Below are 21555 nucleotides of genomic sequence, written 5' to 3' on the forward strand. Positions count from 1 at the left end.
TGCAGGGCCACACTGTATTATTTATTTAAAAAAAAATCTAAATAAATGTAGGGGCAGTAATTGTAAATAATGTAAATTTACTTTACTTTTACTTTACTTTTAGTAATCCCCCGAGGGGAAATTCAAATCACAACGTCTTGAATTATTTCACAGCATGTCTGAACAAAAGACGTTTAATCAGGAGACATTCTACTGCTGCAACGTCTCTCTGCACAAACACACGTACACACACACACCAAAAAAAAAAAAGGTCTCACAGCACACATTGGGGCCTGAACCGGAACAACGTCATGACAACAACGCGACATGCCATCGGAGTATGTGCTGTGGAAAGCGCGGTTCCCGTTTGGGTTGGTCGACAGAAACTGTTCGAGAAGAAGAAGAAGAAGACATGCCATTGGCTGTTGGGACACTGAGCAAGATCAACAACTACCGCGCGGCGGTTCCCGTTTGAGTTGGTCGACAGAAACTTCGAGAGAACAGTGGCCCATGTCGAGGCTGGAGGAAGGACGAAGCTACAAGGTATTGAACTCATGCTGAGTAGCATTAGCTTTATTTACCACCATGGCTCTGAGTTTACTCAATGGGCAAAAGGCACCGAATCCGCTAGCATGTCGTCAATTGAAATGTTAGCTAACTATGATGACAAAAGCATGGCCGGCGACGTCGGCATCTTCACGTGGCGTCTGCCAGTGTAAGCTGCATTTAGTATTCAGCCAGACCAGCCACTAGCTTACCAGTGGTAAGCTGTAACAGTGAGTCATTACGTTTGCTTTTGTGAACTAACTGACACACGCGGAGAGAAAGACGAACATTTGTTTAGAGCTGCAACAATTAATTGATTAATGAACAATGATCGATTATTAACCCTCTTGTACCCTTAGGGACATTTTTGTTCTTTGAGGGAAATTTTCACTCGTTTTTTGGCCATAACTTTCACTGTATGACTTGAAATGGCATGATTTTTGGCTAGGAAGCTTAATTTTATGTAACTTGCCAAAATTTGGTTTTGAAGTTTTTCTAAGGTCAATAATACACTGTGGGCAAAAAAATGCATACACTTACACCCTTAGGGACATTTTTGTCCCTTCAAAACAAAACAACAAAACTGATTTTGATGCATTTTTTTTTTTGTAGTTTCAGGTTTTCAATTTTACTCTGCATATTTCTAGTTTTTTTAATGGGCTTTTATATAGAAGGGCTATGATATAGTTATGGCTTTGATCAGCACTGTCTGCGTGTGTGTGCGCTCACTCGCGCATGTGCATGACCACACAGGCACGCACACACAGTATCAGAGGGTTAAATTAATCGTCAGCTATTTTGATAAATGAATAATCGGTTTAACAACTAATAGATTAATCATTTAAATAATCAACAGATTAATTGATAATGAAAATAATCGTTGGCTGCAGCCCTACATTTGTTTGTAGCAGGATGTTGTTGCTGCGGCAGCACTATAGGATGTGGGAAAAAAAAGTTGCTCATGCTGAGTTATTTTTCATGTTTTCTGTTCATTAGACTTGAGCAAGTGTTACAGTGATGGGGAAAACCCTGCCTTCATCTCCCAAATGACAGTTTTCAGTGAGCGATGGAAAAAGAAAAGAGAAAGATTACGATCATGTCGTTGAACCAATGTTTTAGCCTCCATTTGCGCGGGTCAAGTCACTGAAAACTATGAATGATCTTTGTGACCGCTTCTCTCTGATAATCTCTGAACAGTTTATCCAGAAATTTGCTGATATTTCCTTTGAAAATAATGCCAGTGTTGCTGAAAGCCACATATTTCTTATGCTCGGAGCACGGCTGGGAATGAAAGCTTTACAGACATAGCAACAGTAAACAAGGGGGCGGGGCTTAGCAAAGGGTCAATATAGTTGTATAAATGTGAAGATGAAATTTGGGAACTGTCATTGCACCAACCTGATGTCAATCTTGTATTCTGGTCGTTGATTGGCTCCTTTGGCATGTCATTTTATGTGTCTTAGCCAATCATAGATTAGCATGAAAAAAAATGCATTGAGTCAGAAGCCCCTGTCCTCCTCTTGCCCCCACCTGCTCCTTTCTTTTCACGCAGACTGCTCCTTCTCCTCTGCTTGCAGGTGTCGCTAGTGAACCATTTTAAGTGTATTTTCTTCCAAAGAAGAGAGAAGAAATATTTTATAAATGATACTGAGATTTGGTAATGGTTTATTTCAACCAATTACTCTTTCTATATTTCTATAATATTTTGATCTTCCTCTTGTCTCTCAAAAATATAGGAGGAGCAACCTACTCTGCCTTTTTCAAGGTTTTTCAAATTTTCATTTTGGTGCATCTCTAGTCACAGGTCAACATGAAATTCAAAACAATACTGAAAAATATGTAAAGTACGGAAGCGTATTGCTGCCACACCAGAAAAAATAAATAAATCAGTATTACGTTATAACGTGAAAAGTATATTGTTCGAACAATAAGTTTTTCACGTTCGTACAATATAGTTTCACGTTCGTACAATATAGTTTCACGTTCGTACAATATAGTTTATTGTACGAACGTGAAACTATATTGTACGAACGTGATAAATTATATTGTACGCACGTGATAAATTATATTGTACGAACGTGAAACTATATTGTACGCACGTGATAAATTAGGCTATATTGTACGCACGTGATAAATTATATTGTACGAACGTGAAACTATATTGTACGCACGTGATAAATTATATTGTACGAACGTGAAACTATATTGTACGAACGTGATAAATTATATTGTAAGAACGTGAAAAGTTTCACGTTATAATGTAATGAAGAGATGATGAAACGGTGAGCAGAGAGCGCATGAACTGAGCAAAATGGCTCATTTGCACGATTTAGTAAAGTTTTATTTCATGCTTGGGATGAGACATGGCGAGATTCTCCTGTTACTGAGCTCGGTTGATGACATTGTCATCAGTATGCGCACTTTCCGAAGGATTTTAAAAGGCATGGGACTGTACAGAAGGAAGAATGAGTCTGACCCTCTGGAGGTAGCGTCATTTCTCATTGATCAACTGGATGGGCACGCCAGGCACCATGGGTACAAGTTACACCACCTAAGCTGCATCCAGGCCGGGTATGTTGTGACCCAAAGTACAGTGAGGCTTCTGTTAAAGTTTCTTGACCCCCGTGGTGTTGAGCGAAGACGGAGAAACCGCCTGATGCGACACATGTACGTTAATCCTGGGCCTAATTATATGTGGCATGTTGACTCCTACGACAAACTAAAGCCGTTTGGTATTTGCATAAATGGAGCGATTGATGGTTTTTCAAGACTCATAGTGTGGCTTCATGCCTATTCAACAAACAGCAACCCCAAGATCATCGCTGGTTATTTCCTTGCAGAAGTTGAGAAGAGGATGGGGACGGCTTCCAGAATCCGCGCAGATTTGGGAACAGAAAATGTCACAATGGCACAGATGCAGAGATTCCTGCGATGGAGTGAAGATCGTCACGTCACCAACTCTTATATTTCTGGCCCCAGTAATCACAATCAGTGCATCGAGAGCTGGTGGGCCTTTTTGAGAACGCATCATGCCCAGTCCTGGATAAACCGTCTCCAGGAACTGAAGGACAATGACTGTTTCTCTGGAGACTTCTTGGACAAGCAGCTTCTGCGGTTTAGGACTGATTTCAAAATAAAAGTAACCTTCTTGTAGACGTGATCTCACATATATTCAATTGGTCAGCCTATCTAATGGTGTGTTTCTGAATCAATTAATCAATTCATCTATTAATTATTTTAATAAAACCATAGGAGGGAATACAATCCAAGCAATTAAGTTCAAAGTATTTTCAATATTTCCACCTAAATTCAGATTGATATTTAAAGGAATCCACCTGTTTCCACACACCAATTATGATTCAGATTGCTAGTACAGCACCTCAGAGTGTCACTCAGAAAATATCAGGGATGTCTGATGTGGAATTTCAAAATTAAAGCCCTGAGAAATGTCCAATATTTTCAATATTTCCACCTAAATTCAGATTGATATTTAAAGGAAATTACCTGTTTCCACAAACCAATTATGATTCAGAATGATAGTACAGACCCTCAGAGTGTCACTCAGAAAATATCAGATTTCCCTGATATTTTCTGCAGCCTTACCGTAATGCCTAGTATATATGCGCACCACAAAACAAGTGGGGGGTAGATTGACCATGTTTTTCGAAGTGGAGGGTGGCTTGAATGCAGTCTTTCCTTCTACCTTTTCTACCTTCTTTCCTCGACCTCTCCTCTTCCTTTCTTCCTCCCTTTCCATGATCCACTTTTGTTCTTCTTCTCCCCCTTCACCACCCTTTTCCTCTGTCCATGTCCTACTTCTGTTACACATTTTTGCACTGTTTCCCCTCCTTCTTCCAATATTGATCAATATTCATTGTGTTTATTAATATTTCAATGTTTATGTTTATATGGAAATAAATTGCGTTTTGAACAAAAATCCCAGTAACAGCCAACATAAATATGCCATAACATGGAGAGTGCCTGAGTATACCCATAAATGTAATCATAAATCTTGTGTTTTAGTATATTTTCATCAAATTTATGGTTACAGTTGTAGTCAAAGAATAGGAGAAAATATTTAGTTGTATAATGATCCATGGGATGTTAGTTGCAATCATAATATTGCCTTTGAAATTTAGATTGTATACTTGGTGAGAATAAACATCTTATTTTTTCCTTTAATGCATCTCTATTTACTCTGAAATTGTAAAAGAAATAGGTTTACTTACAAAGCATTCCATAGCTTTTTAACCTATCAAAGCACTATCAAAGTATGCATATAAGCCTTGTGGCTGAGGAAATATTCCTGATTAAGTTTAGGTATGTTAGTTAGGATTTTTTTGATAGCAACAGGGTGTGTCATTAAGCATTTTGCTAGTGGGCCAAAAAAAAGACATCTCCACAGCCCACTCACCCCTTTTATCCATTAGAGAGCATATGTCTGCATATATCATATTGACTCAATATATGAAGTGTTACATTAATATTTGTTGTCACTGGTATTTTTTCTCTGCAGGAAGAGCTGCAACAAGTTGCACATTTGTGGAATACCCACATTATCCGCAACAGCAGAAATGCAGTAGTTCCAAGTGGACGTCCAATTCTCATGTACACTGTCCCTCATCTATTTGGAGGAGAAGATCATCTGAAAGAGGTCTCCCAGGAAGCAGTGGAGGCATGTAAACATGAATGCCAACAGCGAGGATCTTATTCTTGTGATGAAACAGTATTCAGCTTGTGTTGCCTTATAATGGCAGAGAACTTCTTACTCCCACCCACCACAGCAGATGAGGCCATAGAGCTATATCTCTTTCTGAGGGCAAACATACTTAAAGACTTATAAATTACCTGAAGAGCTCTGGAACATTAAGACACAGTTGCATTATGTCAACTGATGTCCTGGTTACTTGTTAACACTGCTTTTATTTGTAAGGAAAATCTAAAACTAATCACATCCATAATGTTCATATGTTGTTGTAAATTAGTTTCACAAAATATTTACTCTGTACCCTGCTGACAGGACAGTTCACCCCAAAATCTAAAACACATATTTCTCTTCTTACTTGTGGCGCTGTTTATCCATCTAGATTTTTGGGGGTGTGAGTTGCAGAGTTTTGGAGATATCAGCTGTTGAGTGGTCAGCCTTCTTTCTAATATAATGGAACTAAATGGTACAAGTCCTGTGAAGCTCAAAGCACCAAAAAACATCTAAGAAAATTCAAAACCAGTGTCGTTTTCCCAAAGTCATGACCTGATTGCCCCAAATAATACACAGACCTTGTTTTGAGCAGTTTCATGTAAGAACTACTTTCTTTCTGTAGTAGAATCTACTTCACACTAGGGATGGGAATTGATAAGATTTTTACGATTCCAATTCCATTATCGATACTGCTTAACGATTCGATTCTTTATCGATTCTCTTATCGATTCTAATTTGGGGAAAAAGGAGAACAAACAGTTTGATTAGCATCAATTTTTTTTTACTTAGAAGTCACGACCTTACAAACTCAACAGCGAGGTCAAAAGAGGCCCAAAGCCTAGATAATGTGTTAACTGTGGCAATATGTAACTGTGCAAATACACAAGAATGTGTAACATTTTACTAACAGATTTTTCCTAATAGAAATAAAAAAAATCTCCTTTTTAAAAGGATATATGAGCTCACTAAGCACTCAAAAATAATAATAAAGAAAGATAAATACTATCAAATACAACGGAACAGTGCATAGTGCAAATCTGCAAATACTGTGAAGAATTAACAATTCTTTTGCAGAAAAATAAGCATGTCTGCTTTTTCAGGAAGGATACGTGATCTTTCTGGACTTATAGTGTCTCCAGCAGTGGAGAACACCCTCTCAGACGGGGTGGAGGAAGCCTGCACACACAGAAAGCGTTCAGCCAGTCCAGACAGCAGGGGCAGAGTATCTCTCTTGTTCCACCACCACAGTGTGGCACTATCCTTGCAAGGGATGGAGGGCAAGCTTCTGTACAGCTGGATCTCCTGATCCACTCTCTGGGCCAGGGAAAGAAGGGGCTGCGATTTTTGAAATGACTGCAGCTCGTTGTCCTCCTCTTCAAAGAGTTCCTCCAAGGCTGTCCTTTTCTGCTTTACTGGTGGTGGCAGTGCCTGAAATTAAATGAACATGAAGCAAATATATATATATATATATATTTATATCACTCAATAATCCATGACATAACATCATTATCCAGTGGTCATCACAAATAAATTAGTTAACCTTACATAGTCTTCCTCTACTTCTTCCTCCTCTCCATCTTCACAGCCTTCCCTCTGTGCCTCTCCTTGCTCCGGGAGCTTGAGAATTGACATAAACACATAATTAACTTTTAATACAGAGCCACAGATGAAAGGTCTCACACTCACAATGTAATCAAATGCAATCAAAAAACATAGACAAATTCAAATACCTCATCTGTTGCTGCCACTGTGTTTGCAGTGATTGCTGCTTCCCTGATCCTGTCCCAGACTTCATCATTATTCACTTTGGATTTAAATCGGGGGTCCAAGCTGGTGGCCTCCTCCAGGAATCTCTGGATGTCAGTTCCCTTAAATTTCAAAAAGGAGGACATGAGAAAGGAGGACAGGATGACATTAGACTATCCTGAATTATTTACTGCTCTTATTTCATTTAAGAGAAATAATGTACCTGCCTGGTAGCGTTTGGAAAGATCATTCCAGATGTTCTCCTTGATACTCCTTGTGAAGGCAGAGTCACCTTCCTGCACAGTGTAGTGTTGCTCCAGCTTCTGCAAGATGGGCAAGATCTCACCACAGGTTGGACTTTTGTCGCTGGAGACTGCCAGTGTGGAGGTGTAGTGCTTCCGCATGAGCAGCACAAAGGCCTCTGCTTTTCTTAAGTCCTCATTGCCTATTTTGGCCAGCCTGCATTATAAACAAAACAGCAAAAGATGTATGTAGCATAAATAAACAAAAACAAAACTAGTCCGACTTTAAAACAAAGCACATTATCATTTAAAAAAATATCTATTACCTTTCCTTTTCCATGGGCTTTCTTATCCGTGGGTCTATGGCTGCAGCCTGGATAGCAGGAAACTGCTCACAGAATCTCTCCATCATCAAATACAGAGAATTCCATCTGGTCCTTACATCCAGGAGGAGCATGTGCTTGGGCAGCTCTGAGGGTTAACACGTACACAATGTAAATATTTATGTTATATTCTGAATTTAATTTCATCATGATCTAAAAATTTACATGTACACATACCTATATATCTATATTTTCATGTACATATATATTGCTTGCAATGCAATGAGAGTATCTTACTGAGTAAGTCTTGTTTCTCTTTAAGTACAACTTTTGCCATGTGGGACCTCTTCATCCAAACAATGACTGCGCGAACTCGTGCTGCCCAGTTGGAAATCGCAGTGCAATTGTACAGCTTCTGCACTCCCAGGTTGAGTGTATGAGCAAAACATGGAAATTTCACAATTTGCAGCTTTTTGATAGCTACATCCATGTTTGATGCATTGTCGACAGTAGCTGCCACAACCTTTTCCCTGACACCATATTCCTCAAGGATGTCATCAATCTCCTCCGCTACAGCTGAGCCTGTCTGAGCTTGGTACACGGCTTTGGTTTTAAGCACCTTTTCCTTAGCCTGGCCATTTCTTACATAGTGCAGAGTAACTGTGAGATAATGGTCTTGACTAAAACTTGTCCATCCATCAGCAGTGATGGCTGCCTTCGACACTTGTTTCAGCTCAGAGATCAGATTTCCCTTTTCAACAGCATACCAAGCAGGGATCAAGTGGTTAGTTAAGCTCTCTCTGTTTGGGGCTTTGTACTTTGGGTTGAGAATCTTGGTCATCTCCCTAGAAAATATATAATGAAAATGAATGAGTGAAACATCTTGTTAACGTGGAGGTCCTCTAATTGTGCCAAGTCATATTGTCTAAATTGAATATTTCTAGTTCCAGTAGAATAGTAGTGTGAAGTTCACACTACTATTCTACTGGAACTAGTAGAAAGAAAGTAGCTCCTACATGAAAATGCTCACAAGGTACATGGATTATGTTGAGTAACTGGGTCATAATTTTTGGAAAAGGACAGTGGTTTTGAATTTTTCAAATGTTTTTATTTCTTTTTCTGGTGCTTTAAGGGCCACAGAACTTGTGCCATTTATTCTCATATTGCAGAGAAGGCAGATATCTCTATGGCTGATATCTCCAACTCACATCAAAACAATGCAGATAAATAGTACAGACCAGAGGAAAAATATGTATTTTTAACTGTGGGGTGAACTGTCCCTTTGAAACTATCAAAATGGGGCCATGTTCCAAAGGTCAACAATTAGCCCAACATGGCAGAAGAGCTAATGCAGTGCTGTGACCTGCTCATTGTGAGAAGAGATTCTCTTAGATTCTCTTCATCAGATGTAATGGTAAAACAGTGGTACATTGACCATTTGACAGCAGATTGCCTACTTGACTACTCTTTACAAGGTCTACAGGACAGGGGGTGTTACACTCTGTACAGATTGTAAAACCCACTGAGGCAAACTAAGATTTGTGATATTAAGCAATACAAATAAAATTTGATGGATCTGATTTGATTGACTGTACTTTGTTAATATTAACATACTTTTACTTAAGTAAGGTTTTGAATGCAGGACTTGTCACGCATAGTATTTTCAGTGTGGTATTTTCACTTAAATAAAGGATCTGAATATTTCTGCCAACACTAGTTACTGACACACAGGAGACAAAAAATGCAATTTTCTGCTAGACTGAAAATGATGTAATGATATGAATATTCAGTTTGAAAGGTGCAACAGTGCATTTATTTACAGTTTTCCAACCATTGAAACATGTAGAGCAGCTGGAACAATTCCACAAAGTGATGTCACCCCCAAAATGGTCTAAAACTGTAGACTCTTGTTCAAGTCAGTACAACTAAGACTTGAAAAAACAACTTCAGAAAAATAACACAGTAGTAGTACAAATACAAATCATCACCTCATAACTCATTGCTCTCTGATGGAATTAAGCAGCACTTAACAGTTTTAAAAGGAACAGGCCTGTTTTTAACAAACTTGTCAGGCAATAAAAAGCTGTGTATTTCTATAATTATAAAGATCAATGTGCATCTCCAGCTCTCAAGCAAAGACAGATACCACACTGCTTCAGCATACTTGGTAAACATTACTCTAACAGATAAAACTTTAAATGTCCAACAGTACTTTCAAAACAGCCATATAGGGCTGCAGATAACATTTTCACTGTCGATTAATCTCTTCATTGTTTTCTCAATTAATTAGTTGTTTAATCAATACAATGTCATCAAATAGTGAAAAGTGATGATCAGTGTTTCCTAGAGTTCCAGATGACATCTGCAAATGTCTTGTTTTGTCCACAACTCAGATATTCAGTTTACTATCAGAAAGGAGTAATGAAACCAGAAAATATTCACATTTAAGATGCTGAAATCAGAGAATTTTGACTTAAAAGAAAAAAAATTACTCCAACCGATTAAACGATTATCAAAATAAATGACGACTAATTTGATCATTGATTTGTAATCAATTAACTGTTGCAACTCTACAGCCAGATTAATGCTGCTTTATTGATTACATATTTCTCTTCACACTGATTTTGTCAAGCTATTGTTCAAAGTATTTCAACCTCCTATTTTCAGGAGAGCATTCATCTCCCTAAAATTAGCTCTCTGCCTTTGTTATTGGTGCATTAATTATTAGAATTCTTCCAATCTTTAGTGGCCTACATTTTGCCACCTTAAATACATGTGTTTTTCTAAATGTAATTCCTCCTTTCCCTTTCATGTTACAGTGGCTTTACCTTTTAAGTACATGCTGAATGGATCTAAACAATACTTCTCATGGACCCATCAATCATTTTCACTGCACCTGAAAAATGAACTAACCTAAACTATGCTGAACTTAAAGGAGCTTTCAGCAGCCAGTAAACTGTCCATTTCAGTGCGTAGTTCTGGGTAGGAAGTGTATGTCCATGGCAGTTCCAGGGCTGGCTAACAGGTATGCGCTACTGGTCGTCGTGCCAGTCCATCTAATGGTGTGAACAGGACTTCAACCCTGTTGACACAGATAACATCTGACCCTGTGACAAACCTTAACATCCTTCTGAGTCCTGCATCATCGAGTCCTCTGATGTACTGTTGCAGAAAACGAAAGCTTTGGCTCTCCGCTTGGGTGGTAGGGGATGCATCTAGCAACTTCAAAAGCTTTCTTGTTGACGGCTTTTTATCCTCATACATTTGAAGGACATGTTGTGGGCTCACAAATGCTTCTTTTAGGAAGTGGCCAGCAATTAATGACATTTTTTCTGCTGCATATCTTGGTTTTTGGATCAGCTGCTTGTGTGCCACTTTTAGAAGGATGCCTTTCAAATTCCCTTGAGTTGGAAGCGTTGTTACATCCAAGCGATCCATAAGATCAAGTAGTTCATCCCTGTCCTCATCTACAAGATCTTCTTTTAAGGCAGTGGTTATCAGATCCCTATCTGACTGACTTATGTACAGGAGCAGACTCTCAAACAGCATATCATCTGAGACTTCATTCTCACCAAAAATAAGTGCCACTGTGAAAACAGGGGCAAGGCGACAGGGATAGTATCCATGGTCTTGAAATCCTTTCAGTAGAATCCGGCCAATGGATTTCCATTCTTCTTCCTGCCATTTAGGAGACAGTGATGGAACCCTTAGGTCCTCCCCTTCAGCTGTTTGGTCCATGAACTCCGTCCAAAATGCAGCATACACATCTCTTGAGACACCGTCTGCGCAAGCTCCTTTTTCATCAATGTAGGTGTATTTCAGGGGGTGTTTGAGGAGTGTTGAATCTTTGAACTGGCTAATCATCTCCTCCAGAAGATTGACCCTATGAAGTTTTATTGTGATAGAGACAACTTCATATGATGCTGCAGAGGTGCTTGCTGTGTCACCTACAGATTCTGTGTCTGGAGGATTGCCTACTGTGCTTGTTGGGGGAAGTGTGATGGATATAACTGCTGTCTCATCATCTTCAAACTGCTGACTGGGTTCATGTAACAATGTGTCATCCAATTGACTATCCGTGGGATCTCCAAGGAAGGGACCAAACACCACCTCGGTGTCTGAAAATGCATCTGCATCAACCTCCTTCAAATCTGGTGACAGGATGACAACTGTTTGAGTGAGATGCTCATCTTCTTCACGTGTGTTTCCCAGTTGTACATCATTGTTCTCATCTGATTTTTCCTCATCATGTTCTTCATCATCCTCATCTGTCAGGCTCTTAGTGCACAGGTAAAATCTTAACATTCCCATTTTTAATACTGTGTACAGGTCCCCAATTGTGATATCTTCATCAAGTACAGCTTCCTCCTGATAGTCTAATATGTCATGACTGAATGTCTCAAATCTTCCAAATTTATTTTTTCCATTTGGGAAGAAAAGGTCTTTAGCATACTGTAATATGTCAGCTTTTCTTGATTCTTTGGGTAGATCAAGTACCCTTGTTCCCCCTCCTCTGCGTTTTCTTACTTGTTTGCCTTCATGAATCCACCCCAACTCAACTCTTCTGGTCTTTTTTTCAGCCCATTTGTTCTTTTTTGCATAAATTCTTTTACGCTTTGCTGCAGAAGTCTCCTCATTATCAGATTTCTTATCATCATTCTCATCGATGCCCATCTTTTTCTTTAGTTTTTCAAGCAGTGATTGTTTTTTTGATGTTTTTGCGTTTTCATTTGCACCTTTGTTTTCCAAACAGAAGCGTCTTGCTGCTATCCGATCTCCATATGTTGGGATGTAGCCAGCCAGAGCGTCATCATCCATAAAGTCGATGACTGTGGCATCAATCTGTTAAGACAGACATAATGATTAAAACTCAAGGACAATACCAAAAACACCTGCAACATTCTCCCACCACACCCATGCACATGCTCACGTGCATACAGACACAAAGACAAAGACAAAGACAAAGACACACACACACACACACACACTCCATACGCACTGAGGTGTTTTAAAGTTTTTCAAGTGTCCCAATGAATCAAGTTAACAAAAAACCTTGTGGCACTGATCATTCTGTCAGACTGACTCCTGAAGAGAGCTAAATCCTGTTAACTACAGCTCAAGTACTGTTCATGAAGTAACTGAGATTACTGCTGCAGCCCAGTGACACTTTGGAAATGTGCACAATAGGATATGTGATCTGGTTGAATCTCTAGATTATAAAATATCTCTAGCATCTAGAAGTTGCTCTAAAATTCAGAAGTTTGGCAGATTATCAATTTAATGTTTAATGTTTACTGCACTCCCTGTGGAGGAGAATGGGAAAGAGAGACACACAGTGATTTGTTCATGTAGATGGGGATGTGTGTGTGTGTGTGTGTGTGTATAAATATATATACAGTACACTAATGTATTTTATTTGACAGACAATTCACAGACTTTCCACTTAATATACTAACTGTGATGACAAAGGCAGATCTATCTTGGTGCTCATAACTAGCAGCATACTGTATAACAATAATAAATAATATAGAGAGAGTGGGAGATGGACAGTGTAGAGTGGACATGATACAAAAACCTCAATTTGTCATGAAGCCTGGTATTTCTCTGTGAAGTGTATGAGCGGTAATAAAGAATGGAGTCTGTCATGACTGATAGCTGTCTCTATGAACGGGTCCAAAGTGGATAGAATGCACGTCATAGATCCGTGTCATATAAGCTTGTCTCCTGTGTGAACTGTCTGCATCCTCACTGACCTGCATTTTTACAAACGGTGAAATTGCTGTGGGCTACATCTCTAGCCAGCGTCCAGGACATGTCTGTCCCTCTTCATCTCCATACAGTTCGCATTAGCTCTGTTTGTTGACTGTATTGTTTCGGTGGCTGCTGTGACAGTATTTAAGTGTTCAAGTTTGCTGTCTGTTGCACTGCAAAACGTTCTCAAATTGTTGTTATTTTTGGTTAATAACCATTAGTGGTAGTTTTAAATGATCATGACGTGGCCATTCACATTCATGCACATTTAGCTAAAGTTAGTATGAACCTAGAAATGACCTCCATTGCCCCTGGCAGATTATCAAACTTAATAAATTATACATACATATTTATTGTGTGTCCTGCTTGTCTAGTCAGCGCCTAGACAGTGAAAGGTACCTGTGTGCAGCGGTAAGTGAGCCGCCCGGTGCTACCTAGCTGGCTGGTTGGCTAGGTTAGCTAACTTATGTTGACCGTACACAACGTTGAAAGCAATGAAATTCAGCTTTTTAAAGAAGTGAGCTACGTAAAAATACACTTACATGGTCTTGTTCCATGCGTGAGAGGCACTGTTCTGGTACACCTCGATTTCGTAGAAATCCTAATAGTCAGGTATCAGTGTTTATGGCCATGTTGATGCCTGTTCATTGCAAATAGCCAAGTGTCAAATCCTATGGTCAAATCACAGCTGGAGTACATGGGTGCACCTCCTCCTTACACCAAATATCTCATGTGGAACTTTTAATGTCCTAACTACTTCCGTAAATACGCTTCCGTACTTCCGTACCTAACAATATAAATGATCACGTTACAATAAATTATCACGTTCGTACAATATAATTTATCACGTTCGTACAATATAGTTTCACGTTCTTACAATATAATTCATCACGTTATAACGTGAAACTATATTGTACGAACGTGAAACTATATTGTACGAACGTGAAAAACTTATTGTTCGAACAATATACTTTTCACGTTATAACGTAATACTGATTTATTTATTTTTTTCTGGTGTGGCAGCAATACGCTTCCGTAGTAAAGGATAAGCTAATGATCTTCTTTTATTTTGTTGAGGGGAGATTGGCTAACACAGTTTAGGTCAACTACTTCACAACCAATAGCATTTATTTTGATTTTGGCAGATTTCATGATTCATAAAGTTTTTTTTTTCTTTCTCTCTGCAGATACGTGGTGTGAGTTGATTTCATGGAGTAAAATGAAAAGGTGAGTACTGCACTGCAGTTAAGGATGTCAAAAGATTACACCTGTCGTAGTTGTGGTGCTTCAGTGAATACCCTAAAAGGGTACGTGATGCATCAAGGGCTTCATAGAAATGAGCCACATTATCAGTATGCATGTTGTATGGAAAGTTGTAAGTTTCAGTTCAGAAATTACAATGCTTTTAAATGTCATGTTTACCGCCATCATCGGCGGTCATCTACTGTGTCACAGTGTCCAACTTTGCAGGCAACCTTTCTATGTCAACTTCCTCATTGTCAGAAACAGTTGATCAACCTTAAAGACCTTCTCTGTCACCTAAAATCTCACATTTCAAGAAGAGAGGTAGTGCATTGCCCATTTAAAGACTGTGATAAAACTTTTTCAGTGACATCATCTTTCACAGTCCACCTATCTAGGAAGCACAAAAGCCCCACAGCTCTGCAGGTCTCTGGTGCATACTGTCCTCCTTCAGTTCCTAGTGAGTCTCAGTCCTCTGTTGCTGAAAGCCAGGCAGATGAACGGTCAGCTGATGATGAGCCTGAGGCAGATGTCCCAGACCTTGCACAAATGAAAAGTTTGTACATGAGAAATCTGTGCATGTTTTATATGAAACTGCAGGCCAAACAACTTATCCCTTCCTCTACAATACAGTTGATCGTTGAAGAAATGAATAGTCTTAATGGAATGTGCCTGCAGTACATGAAAAATCAACTGAAAGCATCTCTTCAAACAAAAACTGAACTATCTGAGACTGAAATTGAAGATGTGTTGAAGACCCTAGATGATGTAGATATTCATGGATCCTGCAGCTCCTCCCTTTCCACAGAGTACAACAGAAAACGGTATTTTGAGGAGAATTTTCCATACGTGGATCCACAACCCATTTTTTTGGGGTTTGATGAAAACAGAAAGGAGCAATATGCTCAGTATGTTCCCATAAAACATACATTGACATTGACATTGACGACTCTGCTCCCCACTCTGCTTGTGACGCAGGACCAGCATGTGTACTTTATTGTTAAACCTCATGACGTGTCCTATACGCCAGAATTTGGATTGTATAAAGTGAAACAAGCAAGGCAGAGCATGAAATGTTGGAAGCCTGAGCGGAAACTAGATTATTATCCTTTGCCTGTGTACATGCTTTGTGGGACAAGAGTAATTTCACTTAAGCATAGCATTGTTGACTCAGAGTAATCTGAGAGATTAAAATCTGACAGTAATGCTTGAAGAACAGTATTTTTCATCCCTTCTAGTCCTTCTAGTCATGGATACAGAGAATCCGTTTCTGTCTTTCATCAAATCAAGTCTTCCTAAACTGAGAGACCCTGAACCTTTCCTTGAGCATCTGCAAGATTTAGGAGTTGAGGACCTGCAGGACCTGAGCTACCTGCAGGAGAGTGACCTCCTTTCTGTCCTGAGACCAGTTGAATTCAGGAAACTTCTGTCACTGCTCAAAAAGACAAGTATGTGTTTCAATTTGTACATAATAAACTTTCACAATAGAAAAATGTGCATAGTCAAAATATACTTAATAGGTACACTTGTTCAAATTAATGCAGTCCAATACAGCAGCTCTACTATGAATTATACTTTAAAGAATCTTCTCTACATTTTTGTTGATGTTTTCAAAAAGGTGGTAACTATAAATTATACCTTGTTCATCACTGAGTTCATAGTGGGTGGTAGTGGTGGTGTACTGTACTGCATTATATTGAGAAAGGAACACTTTGAAATGTACCAATTGGCTACTGAGTACATAATTATGTTAGTTATTAATATACCCAGATTGAGCTATGTGGTGTCTGTATGGTTAAATATTACTGCTATGTGTTCTTTATTAAGGCCAACAAGATGTCTTGGACAGTCCTCCAAGCAACCAGAGCAACGAACAGTTCAGCACAGCCAGTACCAGTGCAAGTCCAGTAACACAGTCTGACGAGATGCCCCTTTCTGGTGAGTACATGCCTCTGTTGCTTAGAATCACTCTCTTTTGGGTTAGATGGGCTGAAAAATAATATAATCTACCTGTAACTTAATCTAATATAGTGCAATCACCAGCAGTGAATTGAGAGTGTGCTTATAAATCAGTATCATCTGTTGGGTCTGTCTTCTCTAGATTCTGATTCAGTAGCGAATGACACACAATTAATCAGGGATGAACACAGAATACTTTATTACAATGTACAGAAAACAAATGGACCTTTGTATCCACTAATACCAATAGTTCCCCCAACAAGAATATGTTCATTTAGTTCCCATGCATAGTCAGTCTGGTGTGTATTTTCTTTGCTACCCTGTGTAGTGTGTTATGTTGAGATCTCGCAAGCTTGTCTGTCCCAAAGCAAGGGTGTCATCTATAGTGTGACTCGTGTGACTGCTGTGGTGTTGGAAAAGGCTGGATCTTCTTGCACCTTTATCCTGGCTCGCAAACTGGATCACTCGTAATGTTCTCAGACTCAATAAAAGCCCCAACCTAACAAAAACACACACACACACACACAACAAAAACAATCAGGTCTCCCAGCCAACAACAGTAAGGGAAACATATGAAAAAATTACATTTTTCAGCCCAATGCTAATAAAGAAAACTTATGAACTCACCCATGTGACCACTCGGGTAATATTTCCACCGTAGCTCTGCTTAGTTGTTTTCTTTTCCTCTCCTTTCCATTCCTGCAGTCAGTATCAGGACTACTTACTCCATGCTGGGGTTAAAATGCTATCCACTGACCATTTGTGGAAAGACATTAATGATCTTTGAGTCAAAATTATGCAGGTTACATTATACAGTGTGGAAAAATGGATGGCTTTAAAATAACTGTTGCATCAGTAGGTGGGTTTACATGGAGCCAAATAATCTGATTATAATCAGGTCAATCAGAATAAACAAGCCCAGAGAGGTGGAATAAACATTTTCTTAAACGGAAAGAAATGAAAATTGTGTCATGTAAACAGTGAAACTGAATGTTGTCTGGTTCCGTTCTTTCTGCTCCGTGTCGACGTAAATGTGTAGTGATGTTTCTTCACTTGCAAGGCTCCATGAAAACCCACCTATTATTTCATAACAGCTAATGTTCTCTGTGTACTCTTCAGGTGGTTACAGCTCAGCAACTGCAAGTTCACCGCGGTCAACAAGTAGTTCAAGTATGGATATCACACCTCGTCGACTGTCTGACAACAGTTGGCATTTTAAATTTCAAATTCCTTGGCAGAAAATTCCATCTGAGATCATCAGAAAGCTGGAAACAAGAAAGTGGCCAACAAAAAGTAAGAGACTTGAAATCATACGGCTCATTGTCAGTGAAATCTTAACCGTGTGCCCAACACTTGGGAAGAAACATATCAGTGAGATAGCAAGGAAGATGACAAAGGCCTACCCTGTGGCATTTACTGATGTCATTGAAGGTGAAGTTGTAGGCAGTGGGTATGACTCACTCACCAAACAGATGGTCAGCAGAGTGGATAACCTGAAGAGAGGAAACACTTCACTTTCCTTAAAGAGACAAGTTATTAGCAGCAGTGAAGGAGAGGATACCCCACCTCAGAAAAGAAGACTAGACACTTATGGGTGTATAAACTGGCAAGCAACACAGCTGCCACCTGATGAAACTCCTGAATCCCAGAAACATGCACAAGAAGAGTTAAAAAAATATGTGGAGAGAAAGATGCTGTGACAGCAAAGCCATTGAGAAAATGATGAGAGCCACTTTCTTCACTCAGAGAAAAGACATTATCAGTGGGACTGAGACTTCTGACTTGACAAAGGAATGGCCATATCTGTTTGAGACAACTGGCATGAAGACTCATCTTACAGGCGTGGACATGGAAGACAAAAACATAGCAAATAAATGTGCCAGAGTTATTTCATTTCTTAAATCTAGTGACAAGACAGGGAAGATGGAGACCATCTTCAGGGAAATGGAAGCATCAAGCAAAAATGTTGCAGATGTGAATGTTGCAGCGTTTCTTCCACTGCTCCTCAAGTACTTCAGCGAAGAACAACAACAGATGTTCTACAAAGTGGATCAAACAACCTTGCCCTCTGAAGTGGACTGTGCTGAACTTCCAAGTACACCATGTATTGTTGTGTGTGGTATGAATATTTGTCTTTCTCTATTCTATTTACATTTAAGATACTGTTATTTTAGTATTGTGATAACTTCATTGAACAGCTTATTTTCTGTGCATGATAACTCTTTACAGTATGGAAAGTTAAAGTTTTGGATTTACACTTCTTGATTGGGTTATTGTCTGATTGGTTGTTGTCATTGTGGTTGTAGCTATTCTCAGCTTCATAGTATTTGAGACCATTCCTAAGATTTCCCCATTTACTGCATCTGTATCCTGAAATATGTTTATGCATTGATATTAATGATGTGAAGCCTGCGGAGTTACTGTAGTTCAGGCAGACTACTCAAGTTACGCTCATCCTGATCAGCTGATCAGTCGCATGCTCCCCTCACCCCAACAGGTTGCGATATTTAAACCCTCCAGCTTACCTGCTCATTCCTGGCTATTCTGCTGCTGCTGCTGTCACCGCTGCTCTGTTGCTGCCTCTGTTTTGCCATTGCGTTTGTTGCTGCTGCTCATACTGCTCCTGAGGTACTGCACCTCCCCAGCATCCATCTGTGGGCTAATACATCAAAATAAGATATATAATGCACATAAAACTGAGAACTGCTCAAGTGCTGAAATGATTAGTACAGGGGTTCCCAAACTTTGTCAACTCAGGGCCCACTTGAAAATCTCAAAATGTTTTGCAGCCCACCTCCGCCCTCATTAACAATACAGAGGCCTAATAACACGATTTCAGTGCACTTTTTTTAATCTTAATGATAAAGATAAAACATTCAGGACTGAACTGAAAGTAGCAGGAAGCTCCAAAGTCACAAACGCAGCATGCTGATGCTGCCTGTTCATGGAGCATCCTGACTGAATCCTGAAGAAACCAGGGAATGGCTTCAGTGTGGGAGGATGAGTTCACTTTCATGTCCACTGAGGGTGGGACAGTTTACTAATCCACAGTATGGTTTGATTTACATTGTTGTTGTTTTCCCTTTCCAGAAACACCATTCTATTATTACATTTTATTCAAAGTAAAGATGGTCATCTGTAAAATATTAGATTACTACCTGAAGTGAGAAGGATGACGCAGCTGCAGGCACCTACATCTGTTATCATAGTTAAATCTCCTTCTATGGTTCTTGGTGAATATTTAGCTTTTTTATTCTTAAAGTTTTATTGCTCTGACTCACAGTTCACGTCAGCTCAGGTGATCTTCAAGTTATTGTTTCACTTCACCGCTCTGACGCGACGCCCCGTGTGTGTGTCTGTGTGTGTGCACGTAGTGCTGTGTATATGTATATATATATATATATATATATATATATATAGATATATATATATATATGTATATATATATATATATATATATATACATATATATATATATATATATATACATATATATATATATATATATATATACAGTAGAGGCCAAAAGTTTGGACACACCTTCTCATTCAATGCGTTTTCTTTATTTTCATGACTATTTACATTGTAGATTCTCACTGAAGGCATCAAAACTATGAATGAACACATGTGGAGTTATGTACTTAACAAAAAAGGTGAAATAACTGAAAACATGTTTTATATTCTAGTTTCTTCAAAATAGCCACCCTTTGCTCTGATTACTGCTTTGCACACTCTTGGCATTCTCTCCATGAGCTTCAAGAGGTAGTCACCTGAAATGGTTTTCCAACAGTCTTGAAGGAGTTCCCAGAGGTGTTTAGCACTTGTTGGCCCCTTTGCCTTCACTCTGCGGTCCAGCTCACCCCAAACCATCTCGATTGGGTTCAGGTCCGGTGACTGTGGAGGCCAGGTCATCTGCCGCAGCACTCCATCACTCTCCTTCTTGGTCAAATAGCCCTTACACAGCCTGGAGGTGTGTTTGGGGTCATTGTCCTGTTGAAAAATAAATGATCGTCCAACTAAACGCATGGGATGGGATGGCATGTCGCTGCAGGATGCTGTGGTAGCCATGCTGGTTCAGTGTGCCTTTAATTTTGAATAAATCCCCAACAGTGTCACCAACAAAACACCCCCACACCATCACACCTCCTCCTCCATGCTTCACAGTGGGAACCAGGCATGTGGAATCCATCCGTTCACCTTTTCTGCGTCTCACAAAGACACAGCGGTTGGAACCAAAGATCTCAAATTTGGATTCATCAGACCAAAGCACAGATTTCCACTGGTCTAATGTCCATTCCTTGTGTTTCTTGGCCCAAACAAATCTCTTCTGCTTGTTGCCTCTCCTTAGCAGTGGTTTCCTAGCAGCTATTTGACCATGAAGGCCTGATTCGCGCAGTCTCCTCTTAACAGTTGTTCTAGAGATGGGTCTGCTGCTAGAACTCTGTGTGGCATTCATCTGGTCTCTGATCTGAGCTGCTGTTAACTTGCGATTTCTGAGGCTGGTGACTTGGATGAACTTATCCTCAGAAGCAGAGGTGACTCTTGGTCTTCCTTTCCTGGGTCGGTCCTCATGTGTGCCAGTTTCGTTGTAGCGCTTGATGGTTTTTGCGACTCCACATTTAAAGTTTTTGCAATTTTCCGGACTGACTGACTTTCATTTCTTAAAGTAATGATGGCCACTCGTTTTTCTTTAGTTAGCTGATTGGTTCTTGCCATAATATGAATTTTAACAGTTGTCCAATAGGGCTGTCGGCTGTGTATTAACCTGACTTCTGCACAACACAACTGATGGTCCCAACCCCATTGATAAAGCAAGAAATTCCACTAATTAACCCTGATAAGGCACACCTGTGAAGTGGAAACCATTTCAGGTGACTACCTCTTGAAGCTCATGGAGAGAATGCCAAGAGTGTGCAAAGCAGTAATCAGAGCAAAGAGTGGCTATTTTGAAGAAACTAGAATATAAAACATGTTTTCAGTTATTTCACCTTTTTTTAAGTACATAACTCCACATGTGTTCATTCATAGTTTTGATGCCTTCAGTGAGAATCTACAATGTAAATAGTCA

The 21555-nt window shown here is 39.5% G+C and overlaps 3 protein-coding genes across 4 annotated transcripts; 1 reads left to right on the top strand and 2 right to left on the bottom strand.

The window, feature by feature from the left end:
• The first annotated feature begins 438 nt into the window (after positions 1-438).
• On the top strand, positions 439-18187 carry LOC125891522 (uncharacterized). The gene is made up of 5 exons (XM_049580876.1): positions 439-522; positions 14474-14513; positions 15767-15976; positions 16356-16466; positions 17607-18187. The coding sequence occupies exons 3-5, from the start codon at positions 15778-15780 to the stop codon at positions 18185-18187; spliced, it is 891 nt and encodes a 296-aa protein (XP_049436833.1). The 5' UTR covers positions 439-522; positions 14474-14513; positions 15767-15777.
• Positions 6281-7116, bottom strand: LOC125892049 (E3 SUMO-protein ligase ZBED1-like). The gene is made up of 3 exons (XM_049581792.1): positions 6955-7116; positions 6770-6841; positions 6281-6652 (listed from the first exon to the last, which is right to left on the bottom strand). Exons 1-3 carry the CDS (start codon positions 7114-7116, stop codon positions 6281-6283), a joined length of 606 nt encoding a protein of 201 aa, XP_049437749.1.
• Positions 7144-14038, bottom strand: LOC125891993 (uncharacterized). 2 transcript variants are annotated; one of them, XM_049581678.1, is made up of 4 exons: positions 13829-14038; positions 12272-12377; positions 7539-7683; positions 7144-7429 (listed from the first exon to the last, which is right to left on the bottom strand). In XM_049581678.1, exons 1-4 carry the CDS (start codon positions 13841-13843, stop codon positions 7144-7146), a joined length of 552 nt encoding a protein of 183 aa, XP_049437635.1. In that variant the 5' UTR covers positions 13844-14038. The 2 variants fall into 2 exon arrangements, with proteins under 2 accessions (XP_049437635.1, XP_049437634.1); XM_049581677.1 differs by lacking the exons at positions 7144-7429; positions 7539-7683 and having other exon boundaries at positions 9343-12377.
• Positions 18188-21555: the final 3368 nt, after the last annotated feature.

This window comes from Epinephelus fuscoguttatus, linkage group LG7, assembly GCF_011397635.1.
Source record: "Epinephelus fuscoguttatus linkage group LG7, E.fuscoguttatus.final_Chr_v1".
Lineage (NCBI taxonomy): Eukaryota > Metazoa > Chordata > Actinopteri > Perciformes > Serranidae > Epinephelus > Epinephelus fuscoguttatus.